General features: G+C 38.5%; 1 protein-coding gene and 1 pseudogene across 1 annotated transcript in view; both read right to left on the reverse strand.

Annotated features, from left to right (window-relative positions):
- Positions 1-17168, reverse strand: part of FBXO11 (F-box protein 11) — a 32315-nt gene continuing 15147 nt past the window's right edge. Inside the window, exons 8-11 of the mRNA XM_022082485.2 lie at positions 12956-13176; positions 12641-12859; positions 8775-8982; positions 1-1993 (exon numbers count right to left, since the gene is read on the reverse strand). Of these exons, the coding sequence (XP_021938177.1) occupies positions 1864-1993; positions 8775-8982; positions 12641-12859; positions 12956-13176 (778 nt within the window). The 3' untranslated portion in view covers positions 1-1863. The remainder of the gene's footprint in view (positions 1994-8774; positions 8983-12640; positions 12860-12955; positions 13177-17168) is intronic.
- LOC147873863 (uncharacterized) lies at positions 13196-17166 on the reverse strand (annotated as a pseudogene).

Consider the following 17168-nt stretch of genomic DNA (forward strand, 5'->3'; position numbering starts at 1 on the left):
TTATAGTACTTTATACTTGCGTATATTTCTAATATGTATACAGCACAAGTGCATAACTACAAGTTTGTGGTACATGAATAATTAAACTCACAGATTTGATGCTTCTGTCAAAAGACAATGCCTAGTACTACCACAGCTGAATAATGTAATGAAGTGCAATACCATTATAGTACTTGGCAATTTTTAAAAGTGATTTGTTGGGGAAGGAGGTAATAAAATGGAAGAATGTTACATACAGGCAGAAATTGGAACATGTCAAACATAACATACCAGAGAATCGAGAGCGTATTTCACTAGCATAACAAGTGCACTCTACCAAACAACTTACACCTCCACATGTCACATCCTGCACAGTCTTGTTTGTCCAAGTAACACTGGTTGTGTAGTGGAACGAACAGCAATGCATTCATTACACTCAATATTAAACCATGTTTTAGAAATATTTTTATGGCACTTGGAGAAGGTAGTTTTACTGTCAGTGTAAGATCACCAAACACCTACTTCTCATCCATCTATACAGCACTTGGAAACTGGATGGACTATGTAAAAATAGCTATAGATGTTATTTTAAAAATTCATTTAATTTTAAACATTTTCCAGTATTTGAGATGGTAATAATTATAACAGACGAACTTCAACCACCGTGTGATTGGCACACCTCCGACATGACTCACGACCTCAGTCAATGTTTTCTTCTCAGCTTTGTACAAAAGAAATCTCAAAACATACTCATATATTTACTTCACTCTCAAAATGTTAGTGTATTTTCTTTAACTAAAAATTCATAGATATACCAACATTAATATGTAATACCTTTCAAAAATACAATGAAAATTTACGACATAGCACGAAGTTTACACTTAGAAATTTCTGCTCAAAAACAGCACAAACACATTTAAGTCTATTTACATATGAAGGGAACACAAAATAAATCAACAGTCTTGTATGACAGAACAGATCTTTAAAAAAGTTGGCTAACTCCAACATCATTAGCTTGACAATATGACCCAGTCACACATAAAATCTTATTCAAGGATATGCAAAATGCAAATGTTATGGCTTGGCTCAGTGTCTGGGCATTCTTAAAGACCCACACACAAACACTCTGGCCTCACACTTTTAAATTTGATTTCACATTATATATAAAGCACGAGGGCAGTAACTGTATTAATACAGACACTCCACTATAGGATATATACAAAAAAAAAAGTGAAACTGAATACAAATGTAAAAACAGCCTCAAGAAACATGGCATGGAATACTATAGCTGCATACCATTTTGATTTGGCAAGAACTCCAGATCATGTTTTCTCTGGCACCACTGGAACAATATACAAGGTGAATACGTGTGGGTTTCACTTTTCCTTTCAAACATTTGCAGCACAGGGCTGAATATCCGACTTCGCAATTTTCTTACTGGTTACAGTAAACAGTTATATTTATGTATATTTACAATGATACTGTCATACACATGCATGCATACCAACATACACACAAATAGCACATTCATTCAATGGCCTGAACAATATATGCAGAAAAAAGAACACGATCATTACAAATTTTTCACAACACATTCAAGACCATTAATTTATATCTGTATGTATATCAATCAAAAGGAAATAATAATAATAATAAAAATAAAGAGATTCAATTACATTCTTGTCTCTTCAATCACTGGGATCTAGCACATTATGTGTGTAGGCCTTGCTTTATGAGGGGACTGGTGTAATTCGAGGTAATTAGGCATCCTCACATCCATGCACAAGTGGTCAAGGAACAATGTTTTTCCCCACTGCAGGGAACTACTTGTAGACACACTCACTTAAGCAGAACTTGCTGCCTGTCAGCATGAAAAATGATAACTTAATTGACCATGAGGGTATGTGACTCCATAGGAGCTGCTGAATCATACAAGGTATCTGTGTCTTGTGTTGGCTCGCCCTGAAGCTGACACTGATTTGTTAGTGTACCAGCACCACAGTCACAGAAAAACCTGAAACAAAAGGTCACAATATAATCAGAAAAAAATTTATGAAACTGCAGTAATACTATTGCCAGTCCAATGCAATCAGATACAATCCAAAATTCCAATGTAACTCTGACTCTAATAAATGGTAGCTGTCTGAAATTCTTGATGTAGCACAGTATTTAACGACAGTTCTTATAGCACGTCATAGTAGGTAGGAGGAGGTGCTGAGAGTTAACAGTTTAGTCAACACAACAATAGTGATCTGAGTACATGATGACATTTGTGTTACAAAATCTGTATTTTGGGAACAGCCATGCTGCAGGGCTAGTCTAAGTTTCAGCTCAGCCTCTGTTAAATTTATGGGATGTACGTGCAAGTCCATTTGGTGGTTTTCTTGACTGATAAAGTTTGTTAACTCGTATCACACCACCCGTTTCAAAATTCCTTACATGTTATTCTGACACATTACACTCAAATTCTATTCATCAGTTCTTCAGTATGGAAATGCACCAGAGTGACCATAAAGAAAAGTGTTTCAAAACAGGAATCTTTCATATTTTGAGATGAACCTGGACAGCCCAATCAATAAAGTGATTGGATGTGGGTCGGACCACTATTCACCACCATGTTTAGACTGGTTTCAGGGCCCAACTTATCTTGTGATATAAGAGACCACAGAGTGCAGAAACCAGTGAGAAAATTGTCACAATTATCACACAAAATAATATTCAATCAGGCATGAACCAATTGAAAAAATGGGTCTGAGTTATAATCCAAGAAAATGACACTCATTCAACTCTGATGTTGATAAAAATGTGACTGACTTGTCAATACTTATATTTTTCTGTGTAAAGAGTTATCCAAACTTAACATTTAAATGATGGGTATATAAATCCCTTATTTAGAAAGGTGGCTGGAATATTTATGAATGTAAACACTTTAAATAGTAGCAAATTGTTAAATAAATAGTATTTTCACTGCAGTGTTAAGTCTAAAATTTCTGAATACAATGTAGGCTATTACGGATGAATCAATTTTCCCCAGTATAGTTTACATACATTTTTTGCTTTGAAGGTGTTTTATTTTCTGTTTATTCTTTAAAATGTTGGAAAACAAATTAGTAACACAAACTTTTAACACACTGTACCATAGCTTCAGAATGGTGTGTTTCCTCAGTCACAGTAATTTATAAGGTTGCTTTTAAACAACTTATAGCCACAGATACCCAACTGCTCAAGGTCTGTCTTGTGACAGTTGTTTCTATTCAGACATCTCTGGCAGTGCATTTCATCAGTCCTTGTCAATTTCAGCAGGGATACATAAGTCTGGTAATCATTGAGGAAAAGTGATCTAACTAATGCAGATTTAAAATCACGTTTGTAATAATTTAGTTCTGAGAACCATATTTCAAGCACAGAGGAAATTTACAGGCTAAAACAGACCCAAGTGTCATGAAATAGTTATTTATGCACGACAATCAATATACAGGAAACAATCATAATTTTTATTTTACTTATTGTATGTGAATGACCCATGCATTTCATGAAAGAATAAACACTGAGTTAATTTCAAGTGCCAAAGTCTGAAATGTTGACCTTCTGCACAATGATAGGAGACAGATTCTTACTGAGATTTCTGCATTTCAGTGACAACAGACATGAAAATTATGACAGGTTATGGAAAATAAGAACTATTCTAGATATGCTCAATGATAAATATGCTAAATATTAAAGCCCAACTGAACATTTAGCAGTCAATGAAATCACTGTGCTGTTGAAAGGAAGAAGTTCCCAAACTATATATACTGAAGAAACACAAAAGGTTTGGGATACAAATCTACAAGCTATGCGATTCTAAGGAATACACATACAACAGTGTACTTAGGAAAACACAGGAACATGCAACAACCACAAAGACTGCAACTCACTCAACTATGTTAGAACTTACTACAGGGTATTATTATTATTATTAAGTGTTCTGTCTTACGACAGGTCCATTGCTCTGCCCAAAAAGAGCTCTCCAGTTGTCCCTATTCTCGGCTTCTCGCTTTAATTCCTGGAACGTCATCTTCTTTCCTTGTTTAAGGTCGTCGGTTAGCTGTATCAGTCTTCTTCCCAGTCCTCGCTTTCCTTCAACGTGGCCTTCGATGATATCACTCAGTAACCCATTCCTTCTCATAATATGTCCCAGCCAGTTAGCTTTCCTTCGTGTAATCGCCTGCAGAATGTTTCTTTGCTCGTTGACTCTCCTCAATACTTCTTCGTTGGTCACTCGATCCGTCCACCTGATCTTCTCTATTCTTCTCCAACACCACATTTCAAAACTCTCCAGGTATTTCTGTTCCTTCTTCCTGAGTGTCCAAGTCTCTGCTCCATACAGCGCGACACTCCATACGTAACACTTCACTAGTTTCTTCTTCATCTCCAAGCCCAACTTGCTAGTGAGAAGTATCCTCTTCTTGACGAAAGCTGCCTTGGCCATGGCTATCCTTGCTTTTACTTCCTTGGTGCATAGGGCGTCCATCGTGACTATGCTTCCCAAGTACTTGAAAAGCTCCACATTCTCCATCTGTTGGTTTCCAATTACAACGTTCAATGGTTCTGCTCTCGGTGCTATCCTCATTACCTTTGATTTTTCAAGGGTATATCAAATCTAAAAGTTCTTGACAATGGTGATGAGTCATTTGAATAAAAATTTTCTTGGATATTATCCATCGTCTAGTAAATAAAATATAAAACGTAAAACGACGTTTCAGAGATGGGGCTCTATCTCCGTCTTCAGGTTCCTACTCAGTTGGGCCCACTAGATAGAGCTAATCCCTATCTCTGGACAAAGTAAAAAAGTGAAAGTCCCAGAATATAAGAACATCACCACACCATCCATCCGTGGGATGTAAAAGAATAAAATATAAATAGTAGAAACATAATTCGTTAAACATTTAACAAATTATGTTTCTTTTACGTCCCACGGATGGATGGTGTGGTGATGTTCTTATATTCTGGGACTTTCACTTTTTTACTGTCTAATGAAACAGAAAAGGAATGTCTACTGAGTTGTAAAAAAACTTCAAACTAAAAGGGGGTGACAAAGACTACAGCAAAGAGTGACTTGATAGCTGTAGTATGGAAAGACAAATGAAACCTAAACATACTAATAAACATTCGTCGTCCTCCAGCAGAAGAAGATTTCTGCAATGAATATGGAAACTGAGAAACCAACCATTGTATAAGACTATAACAGACACATGGGATATGCAGACAAGAGTTACTGCATGAAAAACATTTACTCCAATAGCAGAAGCACATAGAAATGAACACAAAAATTATTCTTTCACCTTTGGAACCTTTAAATTTTGAAGTTTTGTTCTACCCACTTCAATTTTCTCATTGAAATTTCAGACTTACTTTGGACAGGGAAGACCAAGTACTGTCAACAGATCACAAGAAAAACCTTGCTGGGGGAAGTCATTTCTGGTGTGGTGCGGGGGGAATGTTACTTATCAGCTGAACTAGAGGGTTGCTATTGGTGGGAAGTGTGACATGCCAGAGAGTTATGCTACTACACACAGACTGAACACATCAAGCAGTTGAGATTAGCGTGTATTGAGTGCGTCTGTACTGTGTACTGTGGGTGTTGTGACAATATTCTATATTCAATCACAGGTGATTTAAAGATGCCGAGTGTACGTAAACAGGGAAAAACTATTCACGGGGAAGCGCGGGAAATAATATCCAGCGTAGTGAAGCTGTGTGATGAGGAAGCAAGACGGAAAGAGCTAAAATTTCCCTTGACCCATGCAACAGACAGAGCAGGCAGATACGCGGGTGTACCTAAGGCTTTAATTAATAAGGGAAGGCGAGAGTCAAAAGATAGAGACGAGAAGGGCACACTGTCACCTTTACACACGCCAGGGAAACACCGGCCTAGACCTACTGACAGGAATGTCACCATTGACTCCTTTGACATGTCAGTGATAAGGCGGACTGTGCAAGAATTTTACGCAACACAGAAGAAAGTACCAAGCTGCCCCAAGCTACTGCCCATAATTAAACAAAAAATTGACTTTCCATGGGGTGTTGATTCTCTATGGAATATTTTACATAACAGGGTTTAAGTGGAAGAAATGTCTAAGTAAGCGCAAGATCTTCATTGAAAGACCAGACATAGTAAACTGGCGAGGGAGGTATTTAGTGAATATTAAGACGCTTCACAATGAAGGAAGACAAATATTCTACATAGATGAAAGCTGGGTAGACAGCAATTTAACTTTCAAAAAGTGCTGGCAAAGTACGGAAGTTAAAGGGGTATGCTCTGATGGAAATGCTGGAAAAAGACTGATTATGGTTCATGCTGGATCGCGTACTGGTTTCCTTCAAGGTGCGGTACTGATATATAAAGCTGGCTCGGCAAGTGGCGATTACCATGGTCAGGTGAACAGTACAAATTTTGAAAAGTGAGTTAGAGAGAAAATGTTACAGAATTTGCCCCCCAGTTCAGTGGTAGTAATTGACAACGTTCCATACCATAGTGTACAAGCAGATAAAGCCCCATCAAAATATTCGGTTAAATCTGAAATGATCTCATGTTACAGCGGCACGGAGTTTTCTGTGATCCAGCTATGAGAAAAGGCCAACTGTATGACCTAATATTGACTAGGATACCAGTAGAAAAAAATTTCAAAATTGATCACTTACTAAATGCCAAGGTTACATTGTAGTTAGGTTGCCTCCATATATGTGTGACCTTAGCCCAATAAAACTAGCATGGTCTAAGGTAAAAAACTATGTTCGCAAGAACAATGTGACAGGGGATCTGTCTTTGAAGTGGCTGCTGGATTTATCAACAGAAGGGATTGCAACTTTGACTGCAAAGGATTGGGAAGGATACTGCCAACATGTGGAACAACTGGAACAACAATACTGGGAACGGAACGGGGTTGTTGCTGACGTGACTCATTAATTATTTCCAATCCAAATGACAGTAGCGATGACGAAGAGACTTCTTGTGAAGATGTTGAGTCTGAAGAAGCAACTGACTTTTCTGACTCTGAGCTCGCTCAGCCACTGTGAGGTAATTTTAAAGCTATACTCATTAGAAATAATGAAAGCCTTTTGTCTGTTGTTCCTTCAGTGGTTGTGGAACGAATGCTTTTAGGTTGGCTAGTAGCAGCTTGTCACTCACCGCGAAATCTTGCGCATTCCTACCAGGGCTTTTCTCGTGATCTGTACATCCACAACTCAACAAACAATTTGACATAAGACACAACGAACACTGCCTCTAAGAAGGAAGATGAGTTAGGCAGCAAGTGTGTTCAGTGAAAAACAGAGAAACATGGAAAAAATTCAGATATTCAAAATGCAAAGTGGGGTCATGTGTTGATCCTTGCTTCAGAGAGCATTATACACAATTACATTTTTTATGATTGTCTGAAACTACACTGGGAAAAGTTGAACATAAAATGTTATGTGCTGTAATTATCTTATTACTTGCAGCATGCCCACACTGGTACTGTGCGGAAATTTGACAAATGCTTACATTTCATATCAATCTTTATTGCCTGAAAGCTTACCATAGGCCTGATCATTCAGTATGTACTGATGAACAACAACACACAGAAAATATCTCAAAATCCACCATATTCACTGAGACATGAAATCAGGTCAGTTTCAGGTATGTGACCTTAGTTTCTGTAATATCCTCATTGAAACAAAAAATGTTCTTTGTGTCATTCTTCTATCTTGCCTAGTTTCTGACCTAGACAAAGTCTTCACCAGGACTCAAACTCAGGACAGATTTAAAGGGTTGTGGCCTTTTCTCCTGCAATTTCCTCAATTAAATAAAACTTTGGTCTTGATAAAAATTTTCTGTCGTGCTTAGTTTCCAAGCAACGACCCTGATAAGGACTTGAACTCAGGACAATTTTTTGGAGTTTTTACCTTTAAAACATCTCTTCCTGTACACATGGAGGAAGGATACCAAGTTTGGAATAATTTGGTTTATCCATTCTTGGGCTATAAGTGAACGTGCACACATCCATAATTCCAAAATCTTAATTTTATATATGAGTTAAAAAAAAGGGGGGGGAATTGAAAGGCGGTTGAAAGGGTGTGGATTTTATAATAGGGATTATGAAATCAGTTAACACTTTTCTAAAGTGCTTTTAGATATTTCTTTCTCATTTTGGCATTTTTCAGTAGAACAATGAAAAAATGGATTGAAGAAAACCAAATATTTTCAACAAAATCTTCTCGGGCAATCAGCCACATCAGTTGGTTATATGAAGAGACTGATGGGTTGGGAACAATCTCTGCCCCTTTCAATGGGGGGGGGGGGGGGGGGGTCCCCCCACATCAGAACTGTGATAATGGGGACAAACATGGTTCCTGAAATGTCGGTCTCTATGTGTAACTAACTGAGGTGGCTGATTACCTGAGATTACCTCAGGGCGATGATTGATGTAAGCAAGGACCTCTGAAACATCAGTAAACTTCTGCCAGACTACATGGTGCAACAACCAGAAGACAGCCATAATTGTAAAACATTGTTTCCCCATTTATACTTTGACTAATATGGTTGTTGTTCTTTTTACCCAGCTAAAATTAATTGCATACGTTTTCTTAAATCTATGTTAGGCACTACACTAGATACTTTAGATGTATCAACACCCAGCATTCTGTATTCAGATATGGCAATTTTTAATTACATTAAACTTGTATCTGTCCATTTATGTTAAACTGGTATGTAACAAATTTAAAATTTCCTTAGTGGAAAGAGTTAAAGAAACTCACAAAGATGTTGAACATACCTATCATGTCTGATGAATTCAACTTCATGTCCAGCATGGCAGGTTTTAATACAGTTGACACAAATGGCATTGCGATCTGTTGTGTTGCATGTCTGACATCGATAAAAGTCATGCATTGGAAATGAGGTGTAGCTGGAGATCTTGTACAAACACTGCCCATTGGCAACTGCCTTTTCTACTGCATCTTGATTATTAAAAATCTTGTTATCTAATGATAAAGGAACAAATTAAAAACTTACATTCCACAACAAAGGTAGGGGGAAAAAAAGTAATGAATCAGACACGACAGCACCCACTACACTTTTGGTGCAACACTTATGAAGAAGTGGTAGCCCTTTCAATGCTGAAATGAAGGTCCCAGGATGTGAGGTGAGAAGTGATGAGAGCACATCATGTTAACAAACACTGAAAGGACTGACATCATGCCTGTAAGAAGATTTAGGATTAACCTTTGCTGTGCCACTTAACTGCACTGTTTCCTGTAACCAACAAGTTAGTATTTCCTATAAGAATGTAATATTTAAGGTAAGAACATGAACTCATTATGAGGGCTTGATGTATGAATGTGTTTAAATAATTTTCAAAAAATTTACCAACACACCTATCATTGCTAACTTTTATATTTAAAAACACTTCTGCAATCTCACAACTGCTTAAAAGTGAGAAAAATCAAACAAGTGTCTAGATCACACTCAAAAAATTAAACTCGCAACATGGCAGTCATGTTGCAGATCTGTACAACTTCAAACTCTTCACATTAGATGGCAGCATCTTGCAGACAAACAAGAACAAATTTTTATGGCTCAGAGAGGAAGTCAATGTCACAGCAAAGCAGAAAGTCATTCTTTGAAGTGGACTAATATAACATCTTGAAGCTCATCGCAATGCACAAACATCTGATTAAATTTAAACAATGTAGCAACAAGACTGAAATAAGCTGTAACACATTTAACCACATATGAATGTATTTTCTATTATGATAAACATGACAAAAGGTTAAAAATATTATTTTCATACAGTAAAAATTTCAGCATAACAAAGTTTTGTTGACTGATAAATGGCATTTTGTTATAATAAAAGGCAACAGAAACAAGCTAATAACATGAGATTTATTATTTTTACAAAGGTCAATGCATTTTTGTTGAATGTGTTGCACAATGCATGTTTGTAAAAATACTTGGTGTGTAAAAACAACTGTTCATCCTTCTATTACAATGTAAACTAGAATGAGCTAACATTTATGTGATTATGTAAGTTATCCTTTGCCAATTAATTACATAAATTATTATTAAACTGGTTGTCCACCAAAGCTTATGGATGGTCCAGCAGGCTGTGTCACAGCATCATACTGGCAAATCTTTAACTCAAAAGTTAAAAGTCCACCTAGCAGTCCTATACTATGGGTGTTTTAATATCCTATTTACATATAATAAAAGTTATTATGCATTCTTTTTATAAGAAGACATACATGAAGCATTTCAGTAATACTTGTTATGGACATCATGCCACCCACCGACAACTGGAGCCACTTTGTTTACTTCAAACAGGTCCCTAATCACCATCAATTTCATTACCACTGTTACTAGATTCTAACCCTGAAGCATTTTCTTCTACACAGTCAAATACTGACACAATATCATCATTACTGGCTGCTTTATCATGTGTTGGAAGGATTTGCAAAATGCTTTGTTCCTAGCAAAGATTGTCATCAGAATGTTTTCATCCAATAGTTCACCTAATTGACATCTAGACTACAATACATGCACAGATTTTTATGCTTGTGGCATCTAGTGCATGCTCAACAAACTATATGAAAGTGTTTGCTTAGGAATTGTTAACACATTCCATAAAGAAATGAATTAACCTGAACAATTTTCTTCCCTCCAGATGGGGACAGGTTTTACTTACACCAACATTCATTATTGTGAAAAAAATTCCCATAACAGTATATAATACTTTGGTAGGGGATGAATAATATTGTGATGTGTTGGGGTTGGCATTGTTGAACTGTTTAATGACATTGTTGTATTCATGCATTGTTGTATTATTATTGAAATTGTTGCGTTTAGCATTGTTGCGTCTGTTTATTGGCATTGTTGCATCAACCATCCGCGACTATGGCCACTGCCAGAAGTTCGAGCAACGAGCGGGTCGCGTAAAGGTGCGAGCCGTCGCCGCTACAGTCGCGGATGGTTGGGACCGGGTGACATTAAGAAAAGAGCAGCTGGAGGACCAAGATGTGGGGCAGATCTTTCAAGAGATGGAAAGGGGACAACGACCCCAGTGGGATGACATTGCTGACCGTAGCCCGGTCTACAAGAGCTACTGGGCACAGTGGGACTCCCTAGCGATTAGGGACGGCGTGCTAGAACGACACTGGGAGTCGGCGGATGGTAAAGCGAAGACGGCTCAATTGGTCCTGCCACGAAATAAGATAAAGGAGGTTCTGGCCGAGGTTCATGGAGGGTCTTCCGGGGGACACCTGGGAATTAACAAAACCCTGGACAAGGTCAGGCGGCGGTACTACTGGCTACATTCTAGGAGCGACGTGGAGCAATGGTGTCAGCAATGTGACACATGTGCCGCCAGCCGGGGCCCCAGGACCAGAAGTCGCGGCCTCATGCGCCAATACAACGTGGGCGCTCCATTTGAGAGGATCGCCTTGGACATCGCGGGACCCTTCCCGAGGAGCGACGCAGGAAACCGCTATCTCCTGATCGCAATGGATTATTTTACGAAATGGCCAGAGGTCTATGCCATACCCAATCAGGAGGCATTAACAGTGGCAGATGTACTCATAAGCAATTTCTTCTGCCGCTTCGGAGTTCCGAGGGAGCTGCACAGCGACCAGGGCCGGAACTTTGAATCCCGATTGCTCCAAGAAGTGTTGCAGCGTCTGGGGGTGGCCAAGACTCGCACCACCCCTCTGCACCCACAGTCGGACGGCATGGTAGAGCACTATGTGAAAACGGTCGAAGAACATCTACGGAAGGTCGTCTCATCACATCAGCGGGACTGGGACACCAGACTGCCTCTCTTCCTCCTGGCGTACCGAGCCTCGACCCACGAGACTACGGGGGTAACACCGGCCAGCCTAGTGTTTGGGAGGGAGCTACGCCTGCCGTGCGACCTTATGTTCGGGTCTCCTCCAGATAGGGAGAAGTCGACAACCGATTATGCGGCGGATCTCGAGGAACGACTCTATGACGCGCATAACCATGCCCGCCAGCATCTGAAGATGGCCAGCGACCGGATGAAGGCACGCTATGATCGCCTGGCAAACTCGGCTGGCTTCCAGGAGGGAGATCGCGTGTGGTTGTATCATCCTACCCGGACAAAAGGGAAGTCTCCCAAGCTACAAACATCTTGGGAGGGCCCCTACAGGGTGGTGACCAGAATCAACGACGTGGTTTATCGGATTCAGCGGCATACCCGGGCCCGGATGATGGTAGTCCACCTGGACAGGTTGGCGCCGTATTCGGGTGCTGCTCGGGACGAGCAGCTTTCAGGAGGGGCTAGTGTGATGTGTTGGGGTTGGCAGGTGGTAGAAATTGTGGGCTTTAAAGAGTAAAATGATCACACAGATCTCCAAGAAACATGTGCCAAGCAAGTAGTGAATTAGGAAAGGACATGAGGTGGTTTTGTAATTTCTTGAAAAGGAAGCTGGAAAATAACATTTTAAATGAAAGAAATGGAAATATTTATTTGGCTGCGATATATATCAATGTGGGCATGGCAATACAGTTTCACATTTTAACTGAACGCCATTCTCCATCACATACCTCGTAGCAATAGGTTGTTGCAGAAAATAACGGAAAGGTGAGGTCCTAGATATATGTAACAACAGATTTTACTGTAATACTTGCCTGTAACAATGGGCTGGACACCACTTGCAAGACAAAGTCCTCCAAAACGATTATTAAATATCTGGTTCACTTCTAATGTTGCAGTGGCGTTATTAGTAATTTCTACTCCTGCTGCTAGTCCATCAAATATCCGGTTCCGCCTGAGAATGGGATGACTCTGTGTAGATATAAGAACTCCAGCCTGTGCATTACGGAAGATGTCGTTCTCTTCCAAGATACCTTGATAACACAAAAGAGTAAGTAGAAGTGGAAAGAAATGTGACTGCAGTGAACCAACTGTAATAATAGTTTTTCTCAATACATTATTTTAATTACCTTTGCCACCATTGAAGATACATATACCTCCATCCCTGCCATCAAAAATTTTGTTCCGTTTAAGTGTTGGATTAGAATCTGTTTTGATCCAAACACCTGCCATTGCATTGTCAAAGATCTCATTCTGCTCAAGGAGTCCCAAGCCGCCATTATAGACCAAGACGCCACCATTCTGACCGCCCCAAATTTTATTACCTCTGATTATTGGATTGCTGCCAGTTCTGAAAGTAAAGAACAAATATTCCCTTCTGTTAACGTCAATAAATCATACAACATTCACCATCATAAGTAGTGATGTGCGAACAGAATTTTTTAAGTTCAGACGAGTTCAAACTGAACAGTATTAAAATTCTGAAGTTTCAAGTCAAGTTCATGTAAAAAATCACCTTGACACCAAACAATACACTTCACTAGATATACAGTATATAGCAGTTTCCTAAAAATTTAGAAATTTTTGCTACCAACTAGGCCTACATAAGTCATTTGAACAAACCTTCAAAAACTTTTTCTGTAACAATATATCACTTTAATTATCACAACCACATTCATGCACACAATTTAATGATTGGCATAACTTTTTAGGAACAATTAAGAATTCAAATTCGTGGTAAGAGATCCATTTAAATAAACTAGATACATAAGTGTCTTGTTTAAAAACTCGTACTATACTTCATGTTGTGGTGAAGATGCACCAGTTACTCCACGTGTTTGAGGTTCACATTTGCTCTAAGTACAGTCACAGTGGTTCCTGCAAACAGAAAACTCTCTCACTAGCAACTTGTGTGTCTGGTATGGGCAAATAATGTTGAGCCAGAGGTTGAAGATAGTGGTACTGCCAGGCATTGTCTTTCCACTATACACAAGGGTCTTCATGCCTAGGAAGAACAGGCTCCAGTTAAGTATTTGCTGATCTGTTCCTGGACATTTTCAGTAGGTTTGTTCATTTTGGCAAGTATGTCAAAAGAACTTCACAGTGAGCAGGATGGTTCAGAGCTTTCTCAACTTCTTCCTCTTGTGACTGTGGATCTGGAATATGTTCATTGACTTCTTTCTCAATTAAATTAATTGCCAACTTGACCTCATCTTCTGTCACCAGTATGGCTTTAAATCTAGGATCCATAAACACGACTGGAGCATTTGGTTTTATTTTCCTATAATTGGGAAAACGAGCTTTGAAAGCTTTTAGGAACTGTTTTGCTAATGCCAAGCCACTCCCTTTTCCTGTAGATTTTATGTAATTGTCCAGCAGGGCTTGTATGCTGATTAATAGAGGAATTACCACGGAGAGGACTGGATATGATTCTCCACTTAACTCTATGCATGCTTGGTCGTAGGTTGTAAATATTGACCATTTCACTTACTATCTGCCCTTCAGCTTAATCAAAACATTCCACCTTGCCACTCTCAGCTAACTCAGCAGAAACTGGTCCAATCTGTTCATCAAGTCTACTAAACATGTGATACTCTTCCATCGAGTATCACCATCCTAAATGAGACTGTGTTCAGGTTTTCCCATCTTCTTTTGCATACGAACAAGTTTTTCTCATGCTTGAACACTACAACGATAATGCACTATAATTGACCATGCTTTTTGGCAGAGATCATTGAAGTCTGGAGTCAATTTCTTTGCTGCATTTATGGCCAGTTGCATTGTGTGGGCAAGACAGGGTATAGAAATCCATTCTGTTGCAGTGTGTGCTGATACCATGTATCTGGCATTATAAGTAACAATGCATATTGGTACTGTATATACTTCTAAGTTCCTTTCCCCTAAAACAGTTTCTGGTTTTTCGTATACTACACATGGAATATATTTCAGGTATAACACTTCAAAAGAATACAGTTCTTGAAGGAACGTGATAGCTAGGTCCCACTGTATGCAGCAACTCTTGGAATCCTGTCTTCCGCCACTGAATATGGCTGATAATCCAATACTATAACTTTCCAATAGCCATGGTAATTAATTGCTTTTGCTTGAGGTCCAGGATTCATTTTCACTACTTTCATAAAGCTACTGCCTTGTCAGCTGTTCTGAAGTTTGTTTAGTTGTTCCCTTTTTACTGGTCTTTTTTTTTTGCTTCCAGTATTATCTATTCTAATGTGGATGCTTGGCCAAATGTCGAACCAGTGTTGCGCTTCCAGTAGTCATTTTGAGCAAACGTTCATCGCACACGTTGCACTGTGCATCACTGTTTGATGTTTTGGTAAAAAAATTCCACACAAGTGTACCTTTCTGGGTTTCTTCAGTCACTGAATATTTAGAAATTTTTAATTTTATCAATTAATGGGGTAATAATATTATTGAAAAATAGTTATTCCACAGATTACTAAGCTTGTTACACGGCAAAAGAAATAATAATAATTGCTAGTAACACATAACAGTTCACAACTTCCTTAACAATAACAATAGCACACACTTCACATAACTTTTAAGGAGGCAAAAATTACAAGCACAGTGCAACAGTGAAAAAAGTCTCGCTTTTAGTGCTCGTTAGGAGTGATATATAGTCTTGTTTTATTATGACATGTTCGGATTCCTATTTCTACAGAGTAGTTCGATTAAACACATTTTTGTTTTGCTTAAAGAGTTTGATTTTAGAGATGACAAACCATAAACATGAGATCAGCCAAATGGTGCACTGCACGTTATGAGCTGATGCTCATAAATGATAACAAAACCAGAACAAAGTTCAACAAGCAAAAAACATTACATTGGAGTTGATTGTGGTCTGTTGCAGATGGTTACAGATAATGCAGTAATATATAATATCCAACTTGAACCATGAAGATGGAGGGAATATGTTACATGATATTGGGAATCCCTGAATTGAGGACCCCCCCCCCCCAAAAAAAAAAAGGCAGTCAGAAAGGTGTTATTTTGAATATGGAATAAGCCGCTAACTGCTACAATATAAATTATTACCAGCTCGTTTTTTACGTGCCTGTAATGTAATTTTTTAATTGTGTTATACAAATTCTGCCTGGGAAATTTTTCAGTCTTCTGAATATTAAAAGTTAAATTCTGGTATAAAGCAAAGTGAAAGTGTAATTTTGTAGTTGGAAGAATGTACTGCTAGCTTACAAAATAAGATTAATAAAAATCTATAAATATAGCCTGAATATCATTTAAAATTTTACAGGCCTATTTAAAATGAAGCAGTAACAACAAGAATTATATGAGAATTTTTTTATCAAATCAATAAGTGCAACCATTATTAAATTTAATAAAACTGTTTCAGCAGGGGTGAAGTTTTCTTCACGTGCACAGGAAGGCTATGATCCTGTTCTCCAAATAGTAGGCTGCACACGTGTCTACGCTTTGTCAGCTCTCAAGTATAATTCTTTCAACTATGACAATTTCTGCAATATTTTGGTCCAACTAATTTAGTGTTTCTAAAATCATGAGAACACTCATAATCATTGTTCCAAAATAACTGTACACTTTGCAGTTGAACATTATACAGGCTAAGCAGAGAAGAACTTTACACTTTAAAATAATACAGAAAACAAATGCAGCATACTTCACACCCACACCAGTTGATAGAAAAACTCTCGTAGTTTTGTTTCAAATTACCCAGGTGACTGCCGCTACTGCATATTTTTGCTAGAAGCCACTAGTCTGAAAATGGCTAGCCCACAACAGAGTTGGTGTGTTTTGCAGTTAGTGAAGAAAGAGCGAACAGCTGTGCAACATGCATTTTGCATACAATTTCACAAGGATACACACAGCCAAGTATCCAATTATGCTGCAATGTTTGTCAGAGTTAAGACAGAAAATCTCAACTGCCAGACCGTCCGTCAGTAGGGACACTGCACAAAGTTTGGGATGAGTTGGATCATCTTCTCGGCACCTGCTGTGTGACTTGCAGAGCAAACATTAATTCTCTATGAGGTGCATACAAAACTTCAAGAGTCTTTATATCAACTGGTGTAGGTGTGAGGTTCTAAGTATGCTGCATTTGTTTTCCGTACATTTTGAGAGTGTAAAGTTCTTTTGTGCTCACCTGGTATTTAATCCTGCTTGTCACATGGAACTGACACCCCCCCCCCCCATGCTCATTATTACTTCACATTAGCAATCCTAAGCTATTAATTGAGATAACTGTTACAACATTCTACTAGATTTGTTTCGGTGTTGTTAGGTACCATCCTTAAATGTAAGTTGTGATTACTTTATACAAATATAATTATGAAACATTAATTAAAAAAGACT

The sequence above is a fragment of the Zootermopsis nevadensis genome, unplaced genomic scaffold (assembly GCF_977971745.1).
Source record: "Zootermopsis nevadensis isolate Lab colony 2312 unplaced genomic scaffold, Znev_1.0 Znev_ptg000013l, whole genome shotgun sequence".
NCBI classification, from domain to species: domain Eukaryota; kingdom Metazoa; phylum Arthropoda; class Insecta; order Blattodea; family Termopsidae; genus Zootermopsis; species Zootermopsis nevadensis.